Source organism: Rattus norvegicus, chromosome 8 (genome assembly GCF_021556685.1).
Source record: "Rattus norvegicus strain SHRSP/BbbUtx chromosome 8, alternate assembly SHRSP_T2T, whole genome shotgun sequence".
Classification (NCBI taxonomy): domain Eukaryota; kingdom Metazoa; phylum Chordata; class Mammalia; order Rodentia; family Muridae; genus Rattus; species Rattus norvegicus.
This window is the reverse complement of record NC_141541.1, coordinates 53,908,316-53,931,046: the sequence shown is the minus strand read 5'-3', so window position 1 is coordinate 53,931,046 and position 22,731 is coordinate 53,908,316. Positions and strand designations below refer to the sequence as shown.

At 47.3% G+C, this 22,731-nt stretch overlaps 1 protein-coding gene and 1 long non-coding RNA gene across 9 annotated transcripts; one reads left to right on the top strand and one right to left on the bottom strand.

Moving 5' to 3' along the window:
- Positions 1-129: 129 nt before the first annotated feature.
- Positions 130-22,714, bottom strand: Pcsk7 (proprotein convertase subtilisin/kexin type 7). 8 transcript variants are annotated; one of them, XR_015626388.1, is made up of 18 exons: positions 22,595-22,697; positions 21,077-21,196; positions 19,979-20,455; positions 19,206-19,340; positions 18,486-18,651; positions 16,504-16,594; positions 15,039-15,093; positions 14,233-14,371; positions 13,377-13,477; positions 10,770-10,937; positions 10,307-10,414; positions 9,787-9,889; positions 3,608-3,764; positions 2,885-2,979; positions 2,593-2,674; positions 2,000-2,093; positions 1,647-1,764; positions 130-1,373 (listed from the first exon to the last, which is right to left on the bottom strand). XR_015626388.1 is itself a non-coding variant. In XM_087560745.1 (17 exons), the coding sequence occupies exons 5-17, from the start codon at positions 18,604-18,606 to the stop codon at positions 1,017-1,019; spliced, it is 1,707 nt and encodes a 568-aa protein (XP_087416871.1). In that variant the 5' UTR covers positions 18,607-18,651; positions 19,301-19,340; positions 19,979-20,455; positions 21,077-21,196; positions 22,595-22,697; the 3' UTR covers positions 130-1,016.
- LOC148004104 (uncharacterized) lies at positions 3,764-7,967 on the top strand. The gene is made up of 2 exons (XR_015627626.1): positions 3,764-4,980; positions 6,307-7,967. It is a non-coding gene; the product is annotated as an uncharacterized LOC148004104 (long non-coding RNA).
- Positions 22,715-22,731: the final 17 nt, after the last annotated feature.

The following is a 22,731-nucleotide window of genomic DNA, read 5'->3' as shown; positions in this document are numbered from 1 at the left end:
TCAGGCTGACTTCTCGGGCCCCACAGGCCCAGAGCTTCAGAGGAACCAGGCTGTGGGGAAGAAGAGTGACCTGACACCTGAATAGCTCTGGGTTGGCAGAAGGAGAGAAAGCTGGGAGTGGTGGAATTGTTTGGATTTTTTTACTTCTGCTTTTTATTTTGGAAAGCTGTGCAGAAAAAAATTCAACAAAATGTTGCTTTGAAAAGTAAAAATCAAATCTTAAGCATTAAAAAATTCATATTAACAATTAGCTCCAAAGATGGGAAGGGGAGAAGGCCAAGAATGGAGGAAAAGTCAGGCGGACAGCTGGCCTCTGGAATGAAGGCCATTTCCCTGAGCACTTTGCAGAGGAAGACAGGTGGTCATAGGCAGGGGCTCCCATGCTATCTTAGACAACACTGTGTCTCAGCTCTCTGCAGCCCAGCAGGCCAACTTCCCCAGTGAGGCAGCAAGGGTGCTGGCTGGGAATCCTGTGCCTCCCAGTTTTCCTGGGACACGCCACCATTCCTTCAGCAGGAAGGGTGAGTGGTAGTGAAGGTACGGGCTTCAGAACAGGCACACAGGAAAGGGTAATGAAGGCAGCTGCTTTCAGGGTAGGCATGTCTAGGCTCTTGCCAGCCTCTCTCTGGGCCCTCGGTACAGCGGCACTTCTGTTGAGAGTGTTCCTAGGTATACAGGCACCTGCTGCATAACTTGTGAAGGGGTGGAGGTCCTGATGGCCGAGGACAGTGACTAGCCCGAGAGAGATGAAATCAAGGGCTGCCTGGCCTGGGCGCCAACCCCTTGTCGAAAGGCTCTCAGCAAAGCTCAGCTAGAGGAGCCATGAACACCAGTCCCTTACCACTGCGCTTAATTAAGATGGCCCTCACCCTCTTGAGAAGGCTGAGAATGCTTCAGAGGCCTTGGGTGGCAGATGTCACTATCAGGACCATTCTCTCCTGAGCATCCATGATTGAAAGCCTCATAACCAAGTTTAGGAAGAGCCTGTTGTACATGGAAGAAGCTGGGCTCTGGGGTCAGCAGATCTGTCCATCCTTCAGGTCTGGGGGTTGGTGGGGAGGACAATCCAGGTCACTCTTACTGTTCTGGGACAGACTCCAGTCAGCTTCCCCCAGCAGCTCTGGGGCCAGCAAGCTAGAGGCAGTTGTGCAGTCCCCGTGCTCTGAATCCACTCCATCCAGGTCCTTGCTGCTGCACAGTGGCATTGATTCTAGTGCTGTCCCCACTTCCTTGGAGTTTTGGCTTTGTGGGGGCCAGGGGCAGCATCCTCTCCTGCAGCCATGGGTGGAAGCCTTGCTCCTCTGGCTCAGGCACACTTCTAGCATGTAGTAAATGGTCCAGAAGACACTGAAGCAGCCAACCAGCACAAGGGTCTGGAAAGCCAAGCACTGCTGGGTTAGTGACAGGTCTAGCCCAGAAACACGAGCCCAGGCAATCTCTCCCTTCTGGGACCACATTTCTCAACCCAACCACTATGTTAACTTTCCTTATATACATGTACTTTCTTCTAGGAAGACACTAACAGTGATGTTAGGGATGCATGCCCTCTAAATCTCTCATTTCCCACTTCATCTGGAGTAATACCAAGGAACAAATCCCCCAGGACAATCCTGTGTTAGCTATGGCTAGAGTTTCAGTCTCTGTACCTTGAGTGTGTTAGGGGTAATGCTGTAACCATCCTCCTCAGGAATTTTCAGTCCAGGTGGGCAAGGCAGAGTGAAGTCATCATGCAGGTATTTTCCACTCATAGCACTTTCTAAGAGACTATAGGACAAAAAGAGACAAGGATACATTGCTAACATGGTACTTACACCATCTGCCCCAACCTTGTAGCTGAAGAGTGAGGGGAGCCCCAAAGCAGGAAGGGCAGGGGTACCATGAGTTCCCAATCCATGACTCTGTCCCTTGGCCTAAGCCTGAAGCACAGTTGGCATCAGGAGGTTGAGCTTCCCTACTTCTCAAGAGCCCTCTCCCTCTTTCCTCTGATGGATGCACCTACCTTTGTCTGTCCTTGATGTCTACTGGACTCCACGTGGAGCCATACAGCGTCAGCTGCCACTGCTGGAGGATGCCCACCTGGAGCGGCTCATCTCCTAGGGCAGTAAGTGGGTAGACATATGCTGTGTACTGTGGGCCATGCACAACAATAGAGCCTGGTCCACCCAGCCACCCAAGGGGATTCAGACCACATGGTCTGCCATTCACAGTTTGTGTCCCACAGACCCCCAAGGATTCTGCAGAAGTACCTCACAGGGCATCCTACAGACAGAACAGAAAGGTTGAAGGGCATATGGAGAGCAGTGTTTTGCCTTTGCCTCCCATACTCTGGGGCATGCCCGGACTTTTCCTTCAAAGGAAAAAATGTCCTATCAAAACGAAAGGTCAAAGGCTGCTGGTCATGTGAATACCTATCCTGACTGGAAGCTGGGAAGGCTGGGCTCCATGCCCAGACGCCCTGTGCTGATACTAGGGTTATTTAATACTCTTGCTATTGTGACCTCACTTCTATCATGATCCTCAACAACTCTCTTCAAGCCTAAGGACCTCCGTTTCTCTAAAAAGCAAAATGGTGAAAGTTTGTCCTGCCCTTACCTGCCTATCAGGACGGGCCGAAGGATGGTTATATGTGAAAGGGCTTGAAATGTGGTTTCAACAAGGAATTTTTGTTGCTATCCTGAGGAAAAATGGATCAGTCACTTCTCCAAGGATTATAGAGGCAGTATAAATGAGCAGTTTTACGGACAATGCCTACTTTTAGGAGAGGACACACTTATTGGCATGTACCATCTTCACCAACAGCAACCTGCCTATTACCAATGGAGCACTTCCTGTGGGCGGCATGAGACTCAAGGGGGACAAGGGAGTGTAAGACAGGAGGGCTCACCTACATCCCTGATAACCAGTCTGTAGACTCCTCTTGCTCTTTCCCCCCAGCACCGCACAGTGGAAAATGTCCAGTCATTGAAGCCGTTAGGGTCCCTGGGAAAGAGCAAAGAAAGCACATGGATGCCTAGCACAGACAGCTGAAACAGCACAGAAACAGGAAGGCCCCATAAGCCCCTGGGACAGCTATCCTGCTCCTGGGATCTCAGTACAAGTTAGCTTTGACTTTGTGTATAGGCCAGTAGTGAAAGCGCAGGGCTGAAAACTCTACAGATCTAAGTCCTTTTCTCCCTTTTAGACAGGTCAAACCATAAAGCCCTATCTGGTCGTGATTATTTTTCCTTTTCCACCTAAGCAACTTGAGTACAGGGGTTACAGTATGTGCTGTTCTTTCTGCATTGAGCCCAGCATGCTGAACAAGTGTCTACAACTGAGCCTATACCTTAGGCTGTTGGCTTGTCTTGCTAGGTAGCCCAGGCTGGTGTCCTTGTCTTACCAGCATCTCCAGCACTGGGGTTATAGCCACCGCAGCACTACACTTAGCTTTCCACAGGGTTAGGGGAACACGTGGAGAGTAGAATGCCAAGTGTGGATGGACACGTCAATAAAGCATGGTCAATGGCTTCCAGTTGCTAAGGGCAACCAGGGGTACAGCTTCCTTCAGTGTCTGTTTGAGAAGGCCTTTATGAAGAGAGGTTGGGTGGCCATGAGCAGGTGTACATACGAGTCCATGCTGCGGGGCGCGCCGATCAAAGACATCATGCCACTGGGACAAAACAGTTTCAGTTCTAAGCTGCCACGTCGTGGGTGAGTGATGGAGACTGTCACCGCCACATGTTCCAGGGTCTTCAGCCCCGACATCTCCAGGTCCGTCCTGCTGACTATAGGAAGTCAGACTAGGCAGTTTGGAAACTAGCCCATAAACATGCCCTCATTTCATCCCAACATATACAAAGGCACGCATGTACCAAAGCCACATACAACATCAGTAATACAATGTACTCCAGCAAATGGAATGCAGTGCTGTAGTCAAGTTCCTACCTAGATCAGAGTCTAGCTAGGGAGACAATACGGCCAAGATGATATAAGAACTCCATCATTCATCTGCTCAAACCCAATCCACTGTGCACCTCCCACACTTGAGGCACTGTACAAGATGAAGAGAATACAGAGAAGTGTACATAGTCCTTAGCTCTATTTGCAAACACAAAATGACATTTGATGTGCAGCATATCAGATGAGTTGAGGCACATAGCACTGAGTGCTGAGTGAGGAAATCAATTCAGACTAGCGGAGGACATTCTAGATGGGGGACAGTATTAAAAAGATAGAGGTAAATAAAGAATTTTCATGTATTTAAGACAATACAATAGTAATTTATAAAACTACTAGACTGGATATGCTTCAAAAAAGTTATGCAGAATAAAAATGCTGATCTCAAGGATTTATACTGCTTAATTACACTTTCCAGACATCAGGGATGTGGAAGAGATTCATGTGGCCACAAAGAGGTCCTATGATAGCACATTTCAGGTCCCGACTGTGGTAGTGGTTACACAAGTACATACATGACCTATCATAGAGCTGCGCACACACACACACACACACAGATGCAAAACTGTGAAACTGATCATGTTCTAGGTGCTGTGCCAACAGTAAGTACTTGGTTTTGATACCATATTATAATTACAGGACACTAACATTAAGGAAAGGGTATATGAGATTTCCTTGATCATTTTGCAAATTTCAACAAATTTATAATTCTTTCAGAATAAAGGTGTTGAGGGGGGAGTAACAACCTGGGAGACTCAACTAGGAACCAAGAAATTAGACTGCAGTGAGATATAATTATTCTTCTTCTTTTTTTTAAAGATTTATTTATTTTATAAGTACACTGTTACTATCTTCAGACACACCAGAAGAGGGTGTCGGATCCCGTTACAAATGGTTGTGAGCCACCATGTAGTTGCTGGGAATTGAACTCAGGACCTCTGGAAGAGCAGTCAGTGCTCTTACCCGCTGAGCCACCTCTCCAGCCCGATATAATTCTTCTTCTTCTTCTTTTTGTTTTTTTTTGGAGCTGGGACCAAACCCAGGGCCTTGCACTTGCTAGGCAAGCGCTCTACCACTGAGCTAAATCCCCAACCCCATAATTCTTCTTAAAGTATCTTTTCTTGCATTAATTTTTTCAACACATAAGACAAAGTTTAGCAACATCTTTTTAAAAATAATTTACTTTTATTTTATGTTTAATGGTGTTTTGACTACATATATGCCTATGTAAGGGTGCTAGAACAGGAGTTATGGACAGTTGTGAGCTGCTATGTGGGTACTGAGAATTGAACCTGGGTCCTCTGGAAGAGCAGCCAATGCTCTTAACCACAGAACCATCTCTCCAGCCTAACATCTCTTTTTATTTTATTTTATTTCATTTTTTTTAAAGAAGATTTATTTATTATGTATAGAGTTTTGCCTGCATGCATACTTGAAGAGGGCACAGGATCCTATTACAGATGGTTGTGAGCCACCATGTGGTTGCTGGGAATTGAACTCAGGACCTCTGAAAGAGCAGTCAGTGCCCTTAAGCACTGAGCCATCTCTCTAGCCCAAAGAGTGACATCTTAACTTTACAGATAAGGAAGACGGAGGGGTGCTGAGAAATATGGGAATGGGAAACTAAGATAAAAAGAAGGACTTTACTTTTTTGTTTTGTTTTTCAAGGCAGGGTTTCCCTGAGTAGCACTGGCTGTCCTGGAACTCAGATCCGCTTGCCTCTGCCTCCTGAGTGCTGGCATGTGCTGCCACCACTAGGCTAAATCTTTAGAAAATACTAATACAAAGGAAAACGAAAGTCAAACAATAACCCCTACCTTGCTTGATCCTTACATCTGACTCTGTTTTTGTTTATTTTGGTTTATTTTGGTTGTTTGAGGTAAGGTCTCTCTATGTAGCCCTGGCTGTCTTGGAGCTCACTGTTTAGATCAGGCTGGCATGGAACTCAAGAGATCTTCCTGCCTTTGCCTTCCAAATGCTGGGATTAAAGGCATATGCCACCATACCTGGCTTACACTAATTTTTAAGTGCTGTGGGCAGAGACCTGGATGGCAAACTATTTGGGTAAACTATTATTTTTAATAGAATTAAATAAGTTAATGCCTAAAATGGACAACTACTTTGAATACCAGCTGGTTGAGTTTTTTTGTCATTTAGGAAGAGGGAACCTTAACGAAGAAAATGTCCCTATCACAATGGCCTGTGAACTTCTTCACTGATGACTGATATGAGTGGGCATAGCCCATGGAGGGGACAGTACCACCTCTGTGCAGTTGAATGTATAAAAAAATCAGGCTGTGGGGGTTGGGGATTTAGCTCAGTGGTAGAGCGCTTGCCTAGCAAGCTTAAGGCCCTGGGTTTGGTCCCCAGCTTCGGGGAAAAAAAAAAAAATCAGGCTGAGCAAAAACAAACCAGTAAGTAGAGCTCCTCCAATCCCTTTTCAGTTCCCTCCATGATAGACTGTAATCTACAATTAAAATAAACTCTTTCTTTCACACATTGCTTCTAGTCATGGTGTTTCAGCAACACTAGAAACCCTAAGAAACTGGTCGTCACATATTATATTGTCCAGCATTTCTTTTTCCTTTTAACCTTTCATAGTCTATCTAGAAGATATCAAACTTGGTTTGCTTGTTTCCATAATTTGTTGTAAGCTATGACAACCTCTAGCCTTCCTATTTATTTCATGGGCAATCAAAATAAGATTTAAGAGGAGGAACCGTGTAGAAGGGGGGCTGAAATCAAACACAGCAGCTCTGATGAGGGAGGAAACAGAGTGGTGGGGGTGGGAAACGAGTCAGAATACAGCTCAAAGACACTCGTGGTCCAAGAGTCTCAAGTACATAAAGAAAACAGGAACTTTGGACAGTGAGGGAGGCCAGAGAGGACAATGGAGCAGAGGGAATCACAGGCAGCAGAGTAAGACAGGGGCTAATCTATGATCTGCAACAAGGTTCAGAAGGATGAACTACAAATTTGTCCTTGGATGGGACCAAAAATGGGCACCATGAGTATGCTGAGAATATAGTTTAGTAGTAGAGAACTTACTAGCATGAAGAAGAACCTGGGTTCAATTACTATTAGGAAAGTGAGGTGGGCAGGGAGTGATGAAGGAAGGAAAGGAGAAAATACAGACAAACAGAATCTTGAAGGAGGCAGGGACTTCAGCTAGATGGGAAGCAGGAGAAACCTCAGTGGCCTGAAGTTGGAGAGGAGAGGAAGAAAGGAGAGCAGTACTCATGAGGCAGAGGACTGCTGGCAGACTTGGACTGTGCACAAAGCACAGGTGCAAGCAAGCGTTCTGGAATCTTCCATTCTCCAGTGAAGAAACTCCCAGCAAAGCCCACTCTCTTCCCACCCAATAGAGATTTCACACCCAGTGTGAACTGCTTCCTCCTCACTGACTTCTAGTGGGAAAAAAATGCAAGCCTGTTTTGCTCGAGTTGCTCTGCTCAACATGCTTGCTTAGAAACATGCAGATGGTTAAAATAAAAATTCACTGTTATTAAATGCAATTAGGAGGCAGAAGTAAGTGGACTTGAGTTCGAGGCCAGCCTGGCTTACAGGGCAAGTTCTGGGACAGCCAGGGCAACAAAGAGAAACCCTGTCTCGAAAAAGAGAAAAAAAAAAGTTCACTTCCTTGACAGGGAATCACAATTGGGCAGCAACTGCCAGCTACTCAGTACCTATGGAAGATGTCAGACTTTAAGGCATCACATTCCCTGGCCCTAGCTACCATGAAATGTTTGACAGACTCAATAGCTGCACACATCTGGACATCTCCATTACAACTAAAGTCCTGGTTAACAATGCTCAGGGCCCTTTAAGGTTATTTCATCTCTTCTGCTACTGTCTTGGTACTCAGCTCCTTCTGCCTGCCTCCTTTCTCACTTTTTAAAACAGAGCCTCCCTTTGCAGTCCTGGCTGGCCTGGAACTCACTATGTAAGCCAAGATGAACTTACAGTAATCTTCCTGTCCTCTGACACCTGAGTGTAAGACTACAGACAGCTGTCATCATGCTCAGCTTCCTTCTGTTTCTTAAAAAGTTTGTTTTCAGCCCTCAACCTACAGTCAGCCTGATTTTGCTTGAAGACTATGATCAGTTGGCTCTAGGGGACAGGGTCTGGCTTATTTGTGTCTGTAAGGTGTACAATGTGCTAGATCAATTGTGGCTGACTGGGATGAGGTGTCTAGACCATCCAGGATTGATTGTAGGGATGGGGCATCTAGACTGTCTGGGGCTGAGTCACTCAGTTCTGTACTCTGTGACCACCAAGCCAGCCTTCCAGGCTCACACTTTCTATCCTGCTTCGCTCTATCTATCGAAGGCTGAATGTGCTCAGGGTAAGAAATCTTTCGCTGGCTTCTGCAGTAGGAAGGCCTGCTTACCACTCTGGTGGAAGATGCCACCAGCAAAACTCCTGGATCTTTACCTCCTGCCCTGTATCCTGCTCTCTTCACTTCCCTTCTATGCTTTCTAGTGACCAACAGACAACTGCCAGCCACCCAGTTCCTACGGGAGATGTCAGACTTTAAGTTAAGGGGCCACAATCCCTGGATAATGAAGCAGAGGATAACAGAACTGAAGGTCTCTGACACTGAGCAGCTCACTTGTTCATCTGACAGAAGTGAGAGGAAACAGCCCCGAAGAGAGTAAAGGTTAAAAGGCCCACAATCCCCAAGACACTGTGGAAAGGCCAGGGGCTTCCCAGAACCACATTCCTGGGTATGTTTTCTGCTCTTCCTATGACAGCATGCTGCTCATGGAAAAATGTATCCCCTAGGCCCTGTCTCCATCCATGCACAGGGAAACTGACAAGAGTGGGATATGCTTAGGGAGAAAGGTGTTTAACCTATTGAAGTGTCCATAAGAAAGGCTGTCCTATCCTCCCACCCAAGGTCCCTCCTTTGGTCATTCTTTTTTCTAGACACCATGTCTCTGGTCTGAGCACTTTCAAGGGGCACAGGAAAATTAAGGACAGAGTTCTGATATCAGCATGGAGCACATACACCTCAGTATTCACAAAAAATAGCAAATAACTCTGGTTGTCAAATTTTCTCAAGGGTAAACATGGGGCTAAGAGTAGGAATAATTGAGAAATGTGCATGCAGAGAAGCTGGGGTAGAGCTGAGTGGTAGGGCATGTGTGCTTAGGATGTATGAGGCAATGGGTTCTTTCCCAAGCACCCAAACAAAAACAACGCAGGCAGAAGGTTGCTGCATAAAACATCTAGATCCAGCTTCCCATCTCTCTCAGAAGGGTTTCTACCTCTGTGGTTAGCATGTAACCACATCCCATGGGTCCTGCACTCCTTCACAGACAGACCTTGTAATGGCAAGCAGAGAGGAAAGAGCAACAGCACAGTAGCAGCTCTGGCCCAGAGGCCCTGAACTTGTGCTTGTCCCACCCCTTAGAGATGGCATCTGGTTTTCTCTGGAGGAAATTAAGAACCGAGCCATGCCCTCCTCTCCGACACACTGGGGCCTCTGGACTGTATAGGGCTGTTTGACAAGATTTTTGCATGGAAGTCACAAGGACTTCTTTCAACCCTGCTGAGACGCCCTAAGCCCCTCTCCCACTCAGCCCTCTGGCTTCCTAGTCTATTGCTTACAGCTCCGCCTTACTATTAGGAACTCAGGAGAAAGGTCTTGTTAAGCAGCCAGAGGCCAGCCAACTCAGAAGCAGCAACATGCCCTAAAATGGTCAAAGAAAACTCCACAGGTTTGGCTACAGCTCAGCTACTGAAGGAAGGGGGAGAACTGGGCAGGGAGGATGAGCTTAGCTTAGCTTCCCCATCACCCACCTCAAGCCTTGGACCTAACATTAACCCCTTGTGCTGAAGGCTTACCATTCCATAGGACCTCCAGAGAGTGGGGGGACCGTGGAACAGCCTTATTTTCTTTCAGCATGGGGCTGACATAGGAAGCTAAGTAAGGGACAGACGTCCAGATCTGTTCAAGGAAAAGTAGGGGACAGCAATTAACAAACAAAACTTATTGTTCTCTCTCTCTCTCTCTCTCTCACACACACACACACACACACACACACACACACACACACACAAAGCTGTCTAAGGTCTAAGCTTTTCTGTCATCATACTCTTTCACTTGAGGTTCCTTCTGTGTCCCAAGTGTCTGATGGGCAGGAGGAAACCAGAAGCACTGAGAGCCTTAGAGTCCGTTCCAGTTCTCCTCTCACTATACTAACACTTAGGGATCTTCCACTTTCTACTGATAAGATAGATGGCTCAGCCAGGATAAGGATAAAGTGGTCAAGTGTCAGTAAAATGCCAGGTGATGTTCAGACATTGGTACCTTCTCTCAGTCTCTGTCTATGTAGGGTGTCCTGCTGGCTAACATGTGGTTTACCTTGGCTGCATTGACAAGTCTCCAGGCGTTGAGCAGGCCGAAACCATGCTGATGGCTGTGGCTGAATCCAGCCTCATTAGTGAGCCAGTCTGCACGATGATCTTCATACTAAAAGAATAGAAGTCTTGGTGAATCTCTAGCCTTGCTTGACTCTCTTCTCCCTGCTCACCTGACAACTGGTCTAGTCCAGACATTCCCACTGAGGCTGCTAGGAATAGATTCCCTCCAAAAGGGTAAGAAAAAAAGTCAGAACCCCATGAGTGACTTGCTTCCTTAGAAGGACTCAAGAGGACAGGCTTCCAAGTGAGAGTGCCACGCCACAGCTCATCTTGGGTCTGTGGTATTGATGGAGTCCTCACACCCATGCTTTACATATCCTACCGAGACATTTGAAACTGTCTCCTGACAGCTCAGCCATGGAGTGGGTGGGCTGGGCACTTCTCAGCCAGTCGCTAACTCTCACCTGAGTGGCTGTGAAGACAATGATGTGCTGGACATCCCGCCACGTGAGGCAGGGCCGCACCTGCAGCATGAGAGCTATCATGCCAGCTGCTAGAGGGGCTGCAGCTGAGGTTCCTGTGTGGCCTTCAGTGCAGCCAGTGCCCTTCTGAAGGTCCCAGTCAGTAGTCACCTGCAAAGTGGAGTAAGGAGTGGGGGGTTAGACACTGGAAGAAGGGAACAAGACAGTCCTTGAACAAGTCTCTCAGGTAGCCCTCTGCTCTTATGCACAGAGTATCAATCAATAGTTAATAGAAACTGAAAGTGACAGCAGTTGCAAGAGGGAAAGTTTCGTGATTCTTTTTTTTTTTTTAAAGATTTATTTATTCATTTATTATATATAAGTACACTGTAGCTGTCTTCAGACACACCAGAAGAGGGCATCGGGTCTCCTTACAGATGGTTGTGAGCCACCATGTGGTTGCTGGGAATTGAACTCAGGACCTCTGGAAGAGCAGTTGGGTGCTCTTAACCGCTGAGCCATCTCTCCAGCCCAAGTTTCGTGATTCTTGCTCCTCTAATTTTTTGTTTGTTTCCTTTTGTCATTTCATTCCTAAATTTTCTACCTCAACTCTCCATAACACAGCTAGCCAGAGAAATAGCTAGATCTACTGGGCTCTGGCTGGAGCTGGGAGAATAACTGTGGGAACCCAGAGTGCATGTTCCCTGAGATGATTACAGCCTTCGGTTGAAGCCTACTGCAGTCTCAGTATCTACACGGCCTGTCTGCTGTGCACTACTGGCCACTGGACAAGCTATTTCCCTGCTCTGGTTGGAATCTTGGTTGGGTTTCTGTGAGCTCCTCTCTCCTACTCATGCCTCTCAAATGAGACATGAAAACTAGAAGACAGCATCTGTTTGGCATCAAGGTGATGCCCCATCAACAACAGTGTCACAAAGTCTAGCTGGGTAAGCCCTGTTAAAGCTTCTCCCCATCACAAAGCTGGTGCAGGCTAGACCAGAGTGCCAACTTCTGCAAAGAGCTGCTTTTTGCCATCGCCTCCCCTAGCCCCACCCCACCCCAGCTGTTACTGCAGCTGCCAAGAGATGCCATTTTCACCCAGACACTGTGATCTCCCAAAGGAAAGGGAAAAACACTCCATGGTGTGGTCTCAACCAGAGAGGAAGCCTGATTGGTGCCAGGGAACAGATTGATTTTTTCCTGTTAAGGAAAGAGCCTGTCTGTGATAGTCTAGAGTACAGATGCAAAGTCTGTGAACTTGCCCATAATGGCAAGAACATCACACAGTGCTAGGAAAATCTAGGGAAGCTCCCTGGGCAAGAAGCCAGATTGTGGGAAGCCTATTCCCCTGGCCCTTATCCTCAGAGACAGCCCCATGCAGCTGCCTGGTCACACAACAGGAGGTTGCCAAGGCAAGGGCATTCCAAAGATGGGAACTTGGCTGAATAAACTCCCTTTACAAATCTGGACAAATTATAGTTCGGATGGAAGGTGGGGTGAGGGTGAGAAAGCGAGTTGAGTTGGGAGGGGTAAAGCTAGGCTCTGTAGAGCAACCATGACGATTCCGTTACAGAGCCTTCTTAGGTCCTTACAGGGGACAGGATGAGAGGGTCCCAGAACTCTGCCAGGTGGTAAGGAGCAGGCCCCTATTCTAACACAGGCCAGCACCCCAGGTAGCCTGCAAACTTCTTGCTTTTCACTTTACTCTATTTTTCTCTTGTCTCCCCAGGGTTGGGGTCAACTGGCATAGAGCCTTGGAACATTGTGTTGACCAGAAGTCATTTACTGGCATAACAAATTCATTTGTAAAATGAACTTGACCCTGTGTGAAGATGAAGCTACTTAATTCCCAGTAAGCTCAGGGACAACCCAACTGGCCATTGGCAAATGCTGACAAGCATCTGGCTCCTGCCCAGCTTTGGCCTGGAGCATTCAATTCTTACTTGACACTGTTAGTGGCAACAGGGACATCCAGGGTTTTCTCTGGGACTCTGGTCCAGAGGCTCGACTGATGAAGGCTGGGTTGGAGCCCAGCAGATGTCCTGAGTCCTTCAAAGGTTGTGTGTGTACTACAGAAGCTCTCCACTCCCCTGCTGCATTCTCAGGCTTTGGCTTAAGTTAGAGGTCTAGTGAAGGACAGGGTCAGTTCCAACTTCCTGTCCTGTGCATCCCTGAGACAAGCACTGCCTTTATTCCTAAGGTGAACACGGCAGTCAGTATTTATAAAAGGACTGAATAGCACACAGAAAGTTGTAAAGGCCCAAATTCTGCCATAAGTATTCTGTGAACAAGTTAAAAAGTTTATGATCGAACCACTAACAGAGGAGGATCAGGAAGACAATGGAATCCTCCGCTCCAGTGACCTGAAGACCAGCCTAAGTTATACGACCCTTTCTCAAACAATGAGGTGAAAGAGACCTGTTTTACCAGGTGTGGTGCATTACGTGTGAATCTCAACACACAGGAGGCCAAGGCAGGAAGATGGCCAGTATATTCAAGGCCAATCTGAACCATATTATGAGTTCCTACTCAGCTGGGCACAGCGTGAGCCCTTGTCTCAAGCCACCCCTGCCCTCACTGCCACATGGCCAGGGTCCCGGAAGTGCTCACAATGCTCCGCAGCATCTTGTCTCCTCCACTGAAGGTGACTGCCAGCATGGAGGCACACTCCTCTGCATAAAAAGGCATCCGTCCCTCCTCATCCACAGCTCCTGGCACAGAAAAGCAAGACAGGAGCTCACATAAGGATCGTATAGGTAGCACCTGAGTTGTCTTCATCATGAAGGGATGAGCTCAGAGGAGGACCACAGCCCTCATCTGTATGTGGGCAGGGACCTCAAACGGCAGAGGGATTTCTTGCGCTACACCACTCTTCCCACAGGCTTCAGGCAAAAGTGAGGGCCTTCCACCTCTGTACTTGGTCACTTGTTTTCAATTTGTACTAAGATCTACTGTGAGTCATACATATTAGGTACAGAACCATGTGGAAAAGGCTACATCTTGGAAGGTGTAGGAAGGACACAGTATGCAGTGCTAGAGAGGGGTAGGGACAGTTCCTTGTGATCTAAGGAGTCAGTATGAGGCTGATGTCAAGAAGCCTATAGTCAGGTAGGAAGTCAAGTAAACAAATAATAAAAAGTAAAATGACAAACTTTATAATTGGGAGTGCAAGACAGCAGTCCTTAATTCAGGTTAAAGGGTAGCCAGAGGCAGCTTTAAGCCAGTGGCCATGGAAAGAGACCAATGTGTAGTTCAAACCTACATAATGGTAGTGAAGACAGGTGGGTGATTTCTAGGGAATGTTTGAACATGCTCCAGAGAAACCCTCAGAGCTTACAAGAGCTGGGTTAGTACTATCTGATCCTCAAGAGATGACTGTGATTATACACTTAAAGATAAACAGAACGAGTGGAGACACAAAACACACCCAGGTGACTCCATGCCCATGGAGTCTCTAGACCACTACCTATGGTGACAGTGTAGATGGAGTTGGCATAGCCATCATAGTTGCAGTTGTCATTGTGCTGGCCACCATTACCACTGGCAACCACAAAGATACTTCCAAAGCCTTGGCGACCAGCCATCACTCCATGTTGTAAGGCAGCCTGAAGAACAAAAATGTCAGGCTATTAGTCAAGCAGCTAATAGAAAAGCCTGTACCTATTGAACCAGCCATCCTTCTCCTCCCACTTCTAGAACAAGAAAAGAACAAGGGAGAGGCCCTGGGGAAAGGGGAAAGAGATTTAGACACACACATCAAGTGGGAGAAAGGTAAGAATTGACAGTGTTTGGGCTGGAGAGATGGCTTAGCAGTTAAGAGCACTGGCTGCTCTTCCAGAGGGCCCAGATTCAATTCTCAGAACCCACGTGACAGCTCACAACTGTCTGCAACTCCAACATCAGGGGATTTGATACCCTCACATAGATATACATGCAGGGAAAACACCATTGGACACAAAACTCAATAAATCTAAAAAATAAAAAAAATGAATAGTCTTCGACAGACCTATTCTGCTTATCAGATAACTGAGCAGAGTGATGAATAGAAACCCAGAATGAGATCCCAGAGAAACAAGCTGAAGTTCTCCAAGCACCAGTGTCCCACAGCCCCCATTCCTAGGGAGGCACACAATCTTTTTTGACAGGATGCTAAATGGTATAAGTTGGGCACTACAATGAAAGTAGGATGGGAAGAGGGTTTGATTGGAGGTTCTTCTAAAACCAAATAAAGAGGGTCTCAAAGGTTCCCCATTCTTCATGCTCCTCAGTTACCTTCCCAAGCTGATGAGGACCATCCACTGTCTTCCCATCATCATCGGGGCCCCAGCTGTTGAGATACACAAAGGGAAGAGTAGAACCAAGTTGGAGCTACCCATCTAGGCTCTCCCTGACTTACCAAGCCATTCTCCTGCTCGAGGTTTTACTCTTCTCCCAAGGAACCCCATGATTAAAAGACACATGGTGTCATGGGTCCATTTTCTTCCAAAGTGGAAAGCGGAAGTACACGCTAAGACTCTTCTTTACTTGGAAATTTCCCCATTTAGAATGACTTCACCTATCCTTCCTCAGGTCCCAGGGAAGCAGAAGATACATAGTGGCATAGGGACAGGGCCCTCCTGTGACTTACAGAGCTACTGCTAGGCATAAGTGCTTGGATTTCCTTTTATTAAAGTTTGTATCTGGGGTTGGGGATTTAGCTCAGCGGTAGAGCGCTTGCTTAGCAACCACAAGGCCCTGGGTTCGGTCCCCAGCTCCAAAAACAAAACAAAAAAAAAAAAAAAAAAAAAAAGAAAAAGTTTGTATCTGAGTGTTTAGCCCAAATGTACGTACAAGTTCAACATGTATGGAATGCCCCTAGAAGCCAGGTTTCAGATTCCCTCAAATTGGAGTGACTGAATGTTATGAGCCATCGTGTGGTTACTGGGAACTGAAACCAGGTCCTCTGTAAGAGCATCAAGCACTCTCAGCCACCAAGCCATTCCTCTAGCTCAAAGGTGGTAGTTGTTGTCAAGAGATAAGTTTCTCTGTGTAGCCTTGGCTGTCCTGGAACTCATTATGTAGATCTGGCTGGCCTTGAACTTAGAGATCCATCTGCCTCTAACTTCTGAGTGCTGGGATTAAAAGTGCATGCTGGCATGTCAGACAAGTTCTTGGTTCTTAAGTTGAGCAGGGCCTATGAGACGCCTCAGGGGTAAAGGTGTTTGCTATGAAGGTTGACTTTGATCCCAGGGGCCCATATAAAGGTAGAAGGGGAAACTACACAAGGTTGTCCTCTGATCATGGCACTGGCACACACCCCACATACCCCCAATAAAAATAGATTAAAGAGAATTCAAGAAAGGTACTGGTCAGGGGAAGAACAGGCTCTATTAATATGATGGGGGCCATCCATCCTAAACTCCTCTTATCCAGCTCCTAAACCCACAGCCTGAAGCTTCAAGAGCGTCTTTGCAGGGAGCACTGAACTCAGTGCACTTTCTTTTAAGAGCATTGTAAGTATACAAAACAAATGCAGGCATTTTGGGACACTCTTTTTGTGGCATGTTTAAGACTGAGTACCCTGGGGCTGGGAATCTAGATAAACGAGGGAAATGGCCTTATTAGCTGAGTCTAACAAGGAATCCCTGCTAGGCTAGGGGCAGCCTATTTTGCTATGCTTTTTTTTTTTTTTTTTTGAAAGATCTGTCCCAGAGACTCAAATCTCTCACCTCCTCACCTGCAGCTCTCCTCTCCTTACCTGCAGCTGTAGATGTCATTGATCTGATAGTGTTTGTTGAATGCCACAGCTTCCATACTGTCTGTGAGTGGTCCATCCAGCACCCGGATACCTAGGTATTGAAGTTATACCAGATCCTCACTGATACTGGTCCCATAAGAAACTAGAAATAGTCCCCATTCCCCAAGTAGGGTGCCAGGTGGTACAGTGGTAATTGTGGAATAGCTGTATGTTCTTTCGCACCTTTGAGTGTGTATGTTTCATAGCTACGTATGTGGGGGTGTAAACGCATCAGTGTGCATATGCATGTGTGGTGGCAGCAAAAGGTCTTCTATCTTGGATAGTATTCTTCAGAACCCTTGCCTTTGACATAGGGCCTCTCACTGGGACCCAGGGACCCAACTAAGTTAGGCTGGCTGGCCAGTGAGCCCCATGGATTCATCTACCACTGTGTTCCCTGTACAAGAAAACCTAATCATTTCTAGCTTTCTGCATGGGTGCCAGGGATTGAACTCAGGTCCTCAGGCTTGCATGGTAAGCACTTTATGGAACTACACACCAGACCCCTCCTTGCACTTTGAATTTTTATACCATATATAAGTGTTACTAGTTCAAAAAAATGTGGGTTTTTTTTTTTTGTTGTTTGTTTGTTTGTTTGTTTTTTTAGGACACAGTTTCTCTGTGTAGTCCTGGTTCTCCTAGAACTCACTTTATAGACCAGGCTGGCCTGAAACTCAAGAGATCTGCCTGCTTCTGCTTCCTGAGTGCTGGGATTAAAAGCGTGTGCCATTATGGCCTGCCTTTTTTTGTTTTTTTGTATGTCTTAGCTGGCATAGGCTTGTCTTAAACTTACTACAAAGCAAAAGATGATCTTGAATTCCTGATCCTCCCCCCCTACTTCCCAAATCCTGGGATTATGGACAGGCAGGCATGTACTACCATGCCTAGCTTTCAAGTGTCTATTATTATGCTTGAACACAGATCTAATGATCCTGAGAGGTGGGAAACACTGGGTTAGAATATAGATGATCTAAGATTTCCCCTTTTAGCTTGGCATTTCATGTGAAACACTAGCTTAGTAATTGACAGAATAAAGGAATTAAGTGAATAGTATTCATTACCTTTGCTACCCCCAGTGATGCTCAAGTTCTTTCCCTAAAATGGAGTGGGTCACATTGTGACGGTAAATTAAGAACAAACAGGGATTTGCAGAGTGCTGAGGCCCCCTGCTGGAAACACGAGGGCTACAGCCAGCCTGTTGAGGCTTTAGGTTCCCAGGCCATCTGTCAGGATTCAGGAATGTACATCCTTTCCCCTTGACCAACAAGATTGAGATGAAGAACCGTGGAACTACCTTTCTTGAGAGCCATACAGCTAGGCTCTCTTTGGAGAGTGGAGAGCAGGGGACTGAAGAGTTGGGACTGAGAGAGCAGCCTCCATAGATGTGGAGTTGTGGGAGGCACACTTGATAAAATATGGAAACAAGAGCAGAGCACAGTGATGTGGATCAGTGGTGAGCACAAATGTGATCAGAAACAGGAAAGAGAAGGGCTGGAGAGATGGCTCAGCGGTTAAGAGCACTGACTGCTCTTCCAGTGGTCCTGAGTTCAAATCCCAGCAACCACATGGTGGCTCACCACCATCTGTAATGAGATCTGATGCCCTCTTCTGGCGTGTCTGAAGACACCAACAGTGTACTTATATATAGTAAATAAATCTTAAAAAAAGAAAGAAAGAAACAGGAAAAAGACTTGAGCAGGTGCAGCTTGGGACCTACAGCCCAAAATATGAGCATTTGCACATTTACCTGTTTTATATGGTACAATAAATACTGCTGCTAACAACTCATTTGAAATACCACAGCCCTGAAAAATCAATGAGTTAATTAACTTGCTGCTCTTACTCCTTCCTTTAGGCTACAGACACTGAGGGTATGAAAAAGAATGGGGAAGGCAGAAAATAATCACTGTATCCCAGGAGCTTCCCTGGAAAGCATGAGTTACCTGCTATTCGGCTCCCATAGGCCACACCTACTGCACAGAAGCTGTTGTTGGGCACAGCTGCAATTTCTCCTGCACACCGGGTCCCATGGTGGTTACCGTTCTCCTCATCAGGGTGGGGCATAGGATCTGGGTCATTAGAGTTGAGGTCATAGCTTCCCTCTGGGCTCTGAAACACGGAAGGGTCAACTTGGGTTACTTACTGGTTTGAAGGAGTCAGTTCCCAAACATCAGGAGAGCAGGAACTGGGAGTTTCCTCCCACTGCCCTGAGCAAACAAAGGTTATAAAATATGAGCCAAGGACACTGGGGAAAACTGAGAAGGTTCAGGATTATTTGTTTTGTTTTGTTTTTGTTTTGATCAAATGTCTCTCTTGCCTGGTATAGGACTGTGTCCACTGCTTGGGGAAAACCCGGGATAAAAGACTTCAGACTTTCTAAAGGTCCCACCTTAGCCAGACGTTTTCAGAACCTTTGAAGAGAAAGTAGTTGCCCATAGGGTCATTCCCAGCTCCCCTCCCAGGTAAGCAGCAACAAGAGGATGCAGGAATTATTGATATAGACTAAAGTCAACTTCTGGGCCTTAACTGTGAGTTTGGAAAGCTAACTGAGAAAGGAGACAGAAACCCCTCCCAGGCTGTCTGCCTTGGCCCAGTGCCTTCTAGGAAAAGGAACAAAAGGGAAGGAGCAACGTGGCAGCAAGGGCTCACTCCCGGCCACTCACATAGTTGGGTGCAATGTCCTGGACGGTGTGCTCCACTCCGTCGTCCACCACTACCACCGTCACCCCTCGCCCAGTTACATTTCTCTCCCACACACCTGTCACATTGATGTCTCTTCCTGGGCTCCGCCGATTATTCTGTAGAAGATAGAAACCAATTGACACATAGCTCAGCCCAGAGGGGCAAGTTAAAGCTACCCCTCCCTTCCCTTGGCTTCTATCAAAGAACCAAACAGAGGCTACAGACCAACAGGTTCGTGGGGGAACAAAGCCCAGACGGGGCACATTAAAGTCCTGCCCCTCTAATCAATTCTTGGTCTCACTTGTGGTAACTCAAGGGTGAAATGGCAGCTATGGCTAAGTGGTCATTACTATACAGTTAAGGACAGCAATCAGCCTATGCATAACAGGGTCCGACATGAGTAAGAAACTTTTCTAAAAGTTTCACATGCACACTCATTTGTTTTAATGGTCGTTCCATGAGGTATGCACTGCTCTGACCTCCATTTTACAGGTGGGGCACAGAGAGGTGAAGCAGCTCTGCCAAAGTACGTGCTAGAAAGCGGAACGCTAGACCAGGAGCGCAGGTCGACTAGCTGGAGAGTGCACACCCTCAGCACTGCCTCGATCTTCACAGCAGACAGGGAAGATGTGGACTAAGAGCAAATTATATTCCTTGTATACAGACATGCCCTTCAGTAAAGTACAGGGCAGTGGGAGAAAGCCTCAGTCAAAAGCACACTAGAGCAGGCCCTGTCTATCTTAGCCGTACTTACCAGGTGCCACTGTTGAGGATACTTGGGATCATTGAAGTGGATGCTGCGCTTGGCCCTCTTCAGCAGCCTCTGCTCTGAGTGCCAGCGCACAGCTTCATGCTTGGCTAACACAGCCTCTGCCTGTTGCCGCATGGCCTCCGCCTCCATGGCTTGCCCGTGCCCAGCTGGCTGGACAAAGAGGTAGTGCCCCTGGAGCTCTCCAATGCGCCCAGCATTCACCAGCCCCGCTGCCTGGGCCACAGCATTTGCCTGTTGTATCAGACTCTCTTCCTTCCTCTCACCTTCTAGGCTGTCCAGATGTACAGCCCAGCTTAGCCCCCCTGCACCCAAGGTGTCAAGACCACCTGCCTCTGTTAGGCCCATGACCTGGGGAACCAGAAAGAAGATGGCTAATTCCAGACAGAGGCAGATAGGCAGGCCCAGGCGGGCATCCAAGCGTGGGACTTTCTGTCTCCCTTTCGGCATCAGAACAGCAGGCTGCAGACAAAGGGAAAAGAATCAGAGAAAGAAAGAAAGAAAGAAAAAAAAAGCCAGCAACTATAGGAATCTCAGAGAAATGACTGTGGTCTGTCAGTGTGCTCCCCATGGGAAGCCCAACACACCTCTTTCAAGTGATTAGTCTCGTGATATTCATAGTCTCTTTCCTTCCCCTACCAATTACATTTATCCCTAATCAAAATGTTAATCTCCAGGTAGAGTATGAGCCAGGGCTAACCCCGGTGGATGAATTCCATGGCACAATGGACCATCCCTTGGTACCCCAATAACTTGGCATCATTCAGGTGCTTGTGGATTCAGGCTGCTCATTCAGGTACTCCAAGTACACATCAATTACTCCCATGACAGGCAGCATCAGGACCCCATTTTCCTCTTTTTTTTTTTTTAAAAAAAACTTGAACTCACTATGTATCTCTGGCTGTCCTGGAACTCAGCATGTAGACCATCATGCTGGCCTCCAATTCACAGAGATTCCCCTGCGTCTACCTGGGATTACAGGCATGAGCCACCAGACACAGCTCTAGTTCCCTCTTATCTAGAGACAATATAAGTCTTTTTCCCAGTTGCCTTCTGTCTTCCACTGTGGGGCCCCATTCCTACCTGGGCTCTCTGTGAAGTTTAGGTCCTGGTCTTCGTAACCATACCACACTCATTTTGTGAAACTGGAGGGAGATGTCACCTTCACCGTGAGCAATGTCGACTGGGAACACAGCTGCAGACCTGTGGGCCCCAAGAACAGGAACAATAACAACAAAAAAGTGTTCCACCAAAGCCAGCAAAGCTATAGTGAAGGCTAGGCCTAACCAGTGACCAGCATTAAGTATCATTTCCAGGGATCTAAAACAGGCCACAGACTGGGAGACATCCATCACAATAAGGCCACACCAATACAGAATCCAGATACCCCACTTCTTCACCTATCATGTCATTCTTGCTTGCCTCTTTAAAGGCCTAGCAAGACCTAACTGTTAGCATCCCCCATTAACAGGAAACTGGCAATCCCGCTTCTCAAGGTCCAGATGGGAAAAGCAGGTAGGGTTTTCAGTGAGGGCACAGGCTCCAGCCCTGTCTTCAGCCACCCATAGGAAACAACTACCAAATTAGAACTATAGAGCAACTGTGGGGACAGGAACAAAGCACATGTAGGGTTCTGAGCTGCTTTAAAACTCACTACTGTCTACCGAGCCCACCCTGGAGCAGTCTTGGTACCCAGACATACACTCAGCTGGTGCCAACTTAAAATGTTCTGGAAAAGACTGTTTTACCAAAGACTCCTTGGATCTCATTCACTCTCTATTTCAGGCTGGCCTGGAACTCAAAGAGACCAGCCCGCTTCCACTTCCAGAGTGCTTGGATTATAAAGGTGTGTGCCACCAACGCCCAGCTTAAACAAGCTTTCTTTACCTAATAAAGGTTGGCTGAGAACTTATGATTGTCTTGCTTTCACCCCTTTACTGCTGTTATTACAGGTGTGGGACACCATGCTCTTAAGTTCCCTGGCATATTTCCTCTGACATTCTTCCTGCCCCTGAGCTGCTTCGATTTGTCCCAAGATACCCAGGTGTCTTCCCTAGTCTGCACATAAGTAAATCCAGAGTTTGGTTTGGTTGCAGTTATCCACCCAGGTAGGGTTCCTACAGTCTCTAGGTTCCAACAGAGATTTCTGGAAGAGAAACAGCTTTTTTCTGTCACCCAGGGGCACAGCAGCACTTTTACTCAGACTTCTGGGCAAGAAATCTTAAGCACTCTCTGAAAACAGACCCCCATCTCCCTCAACTAAGGTAGAAGGGCACCTTTCCCGTTCAAGATTCTGTTCTTAAGCCACCGTCCTTCAAGCCCCTTCACTCCTCACAGGAACCAGGGTCTGTACAAAGAGTTAATTTACTGATGCCTCCCTCCCTCCCGCGGACTCGGCTGCTCTGTGCAATGCGCCTCTCTCTCATTAGGACCAATGCTGTCCGGAACCTATGACCCGGAGGCCCGGTCCCTCTAGGGTCGCCCACGCCAGGACCCAAGGTGTCCTCAGCACAGCGCCTCCTCCGCAGTTGCCAACCAGCCCTACTCAAGGGCTACTCGTATTTCCGAAGTCCAGCCCCCTACATCTACTCCCCAACTCACCCACAGCCTTCGTTGCTACTGTTGCAGTTGCTACCGCTGCCGCCGCCGCCGCAGCCGCCACCCTGCGGAAACTCTCAGCTTCCCGGGAGCCGGAGGCGCCACTGACAGCAACATCACTTCCGCCGGGCGCCGCAACC

Bases quoted from the DNA above. Each gene is read 5' to 3' on its own strand.
- Pcsk7 (XM_087560745.1), bottom strand. From the start codon at position 18,606: ATGCCCCACCCTGATGAGGAGAACGGTAACCACCATGGGACCCGGTGT. The intron at 14,372-15,038 runs GTAACTGAGGAG...TTTGTTCTTCAG, and splicing joins GTCCTCATCAGCTTGGGAAG to GCTGCCTTACAACATGGAGT. The intron at 10,938-13,376 runs GTGAGCACTTCC...TCCACTTTGCAG, and splicing joins ACAAGATGCTGCGGAGCATT to GTGACTACTGACTGGGACCT.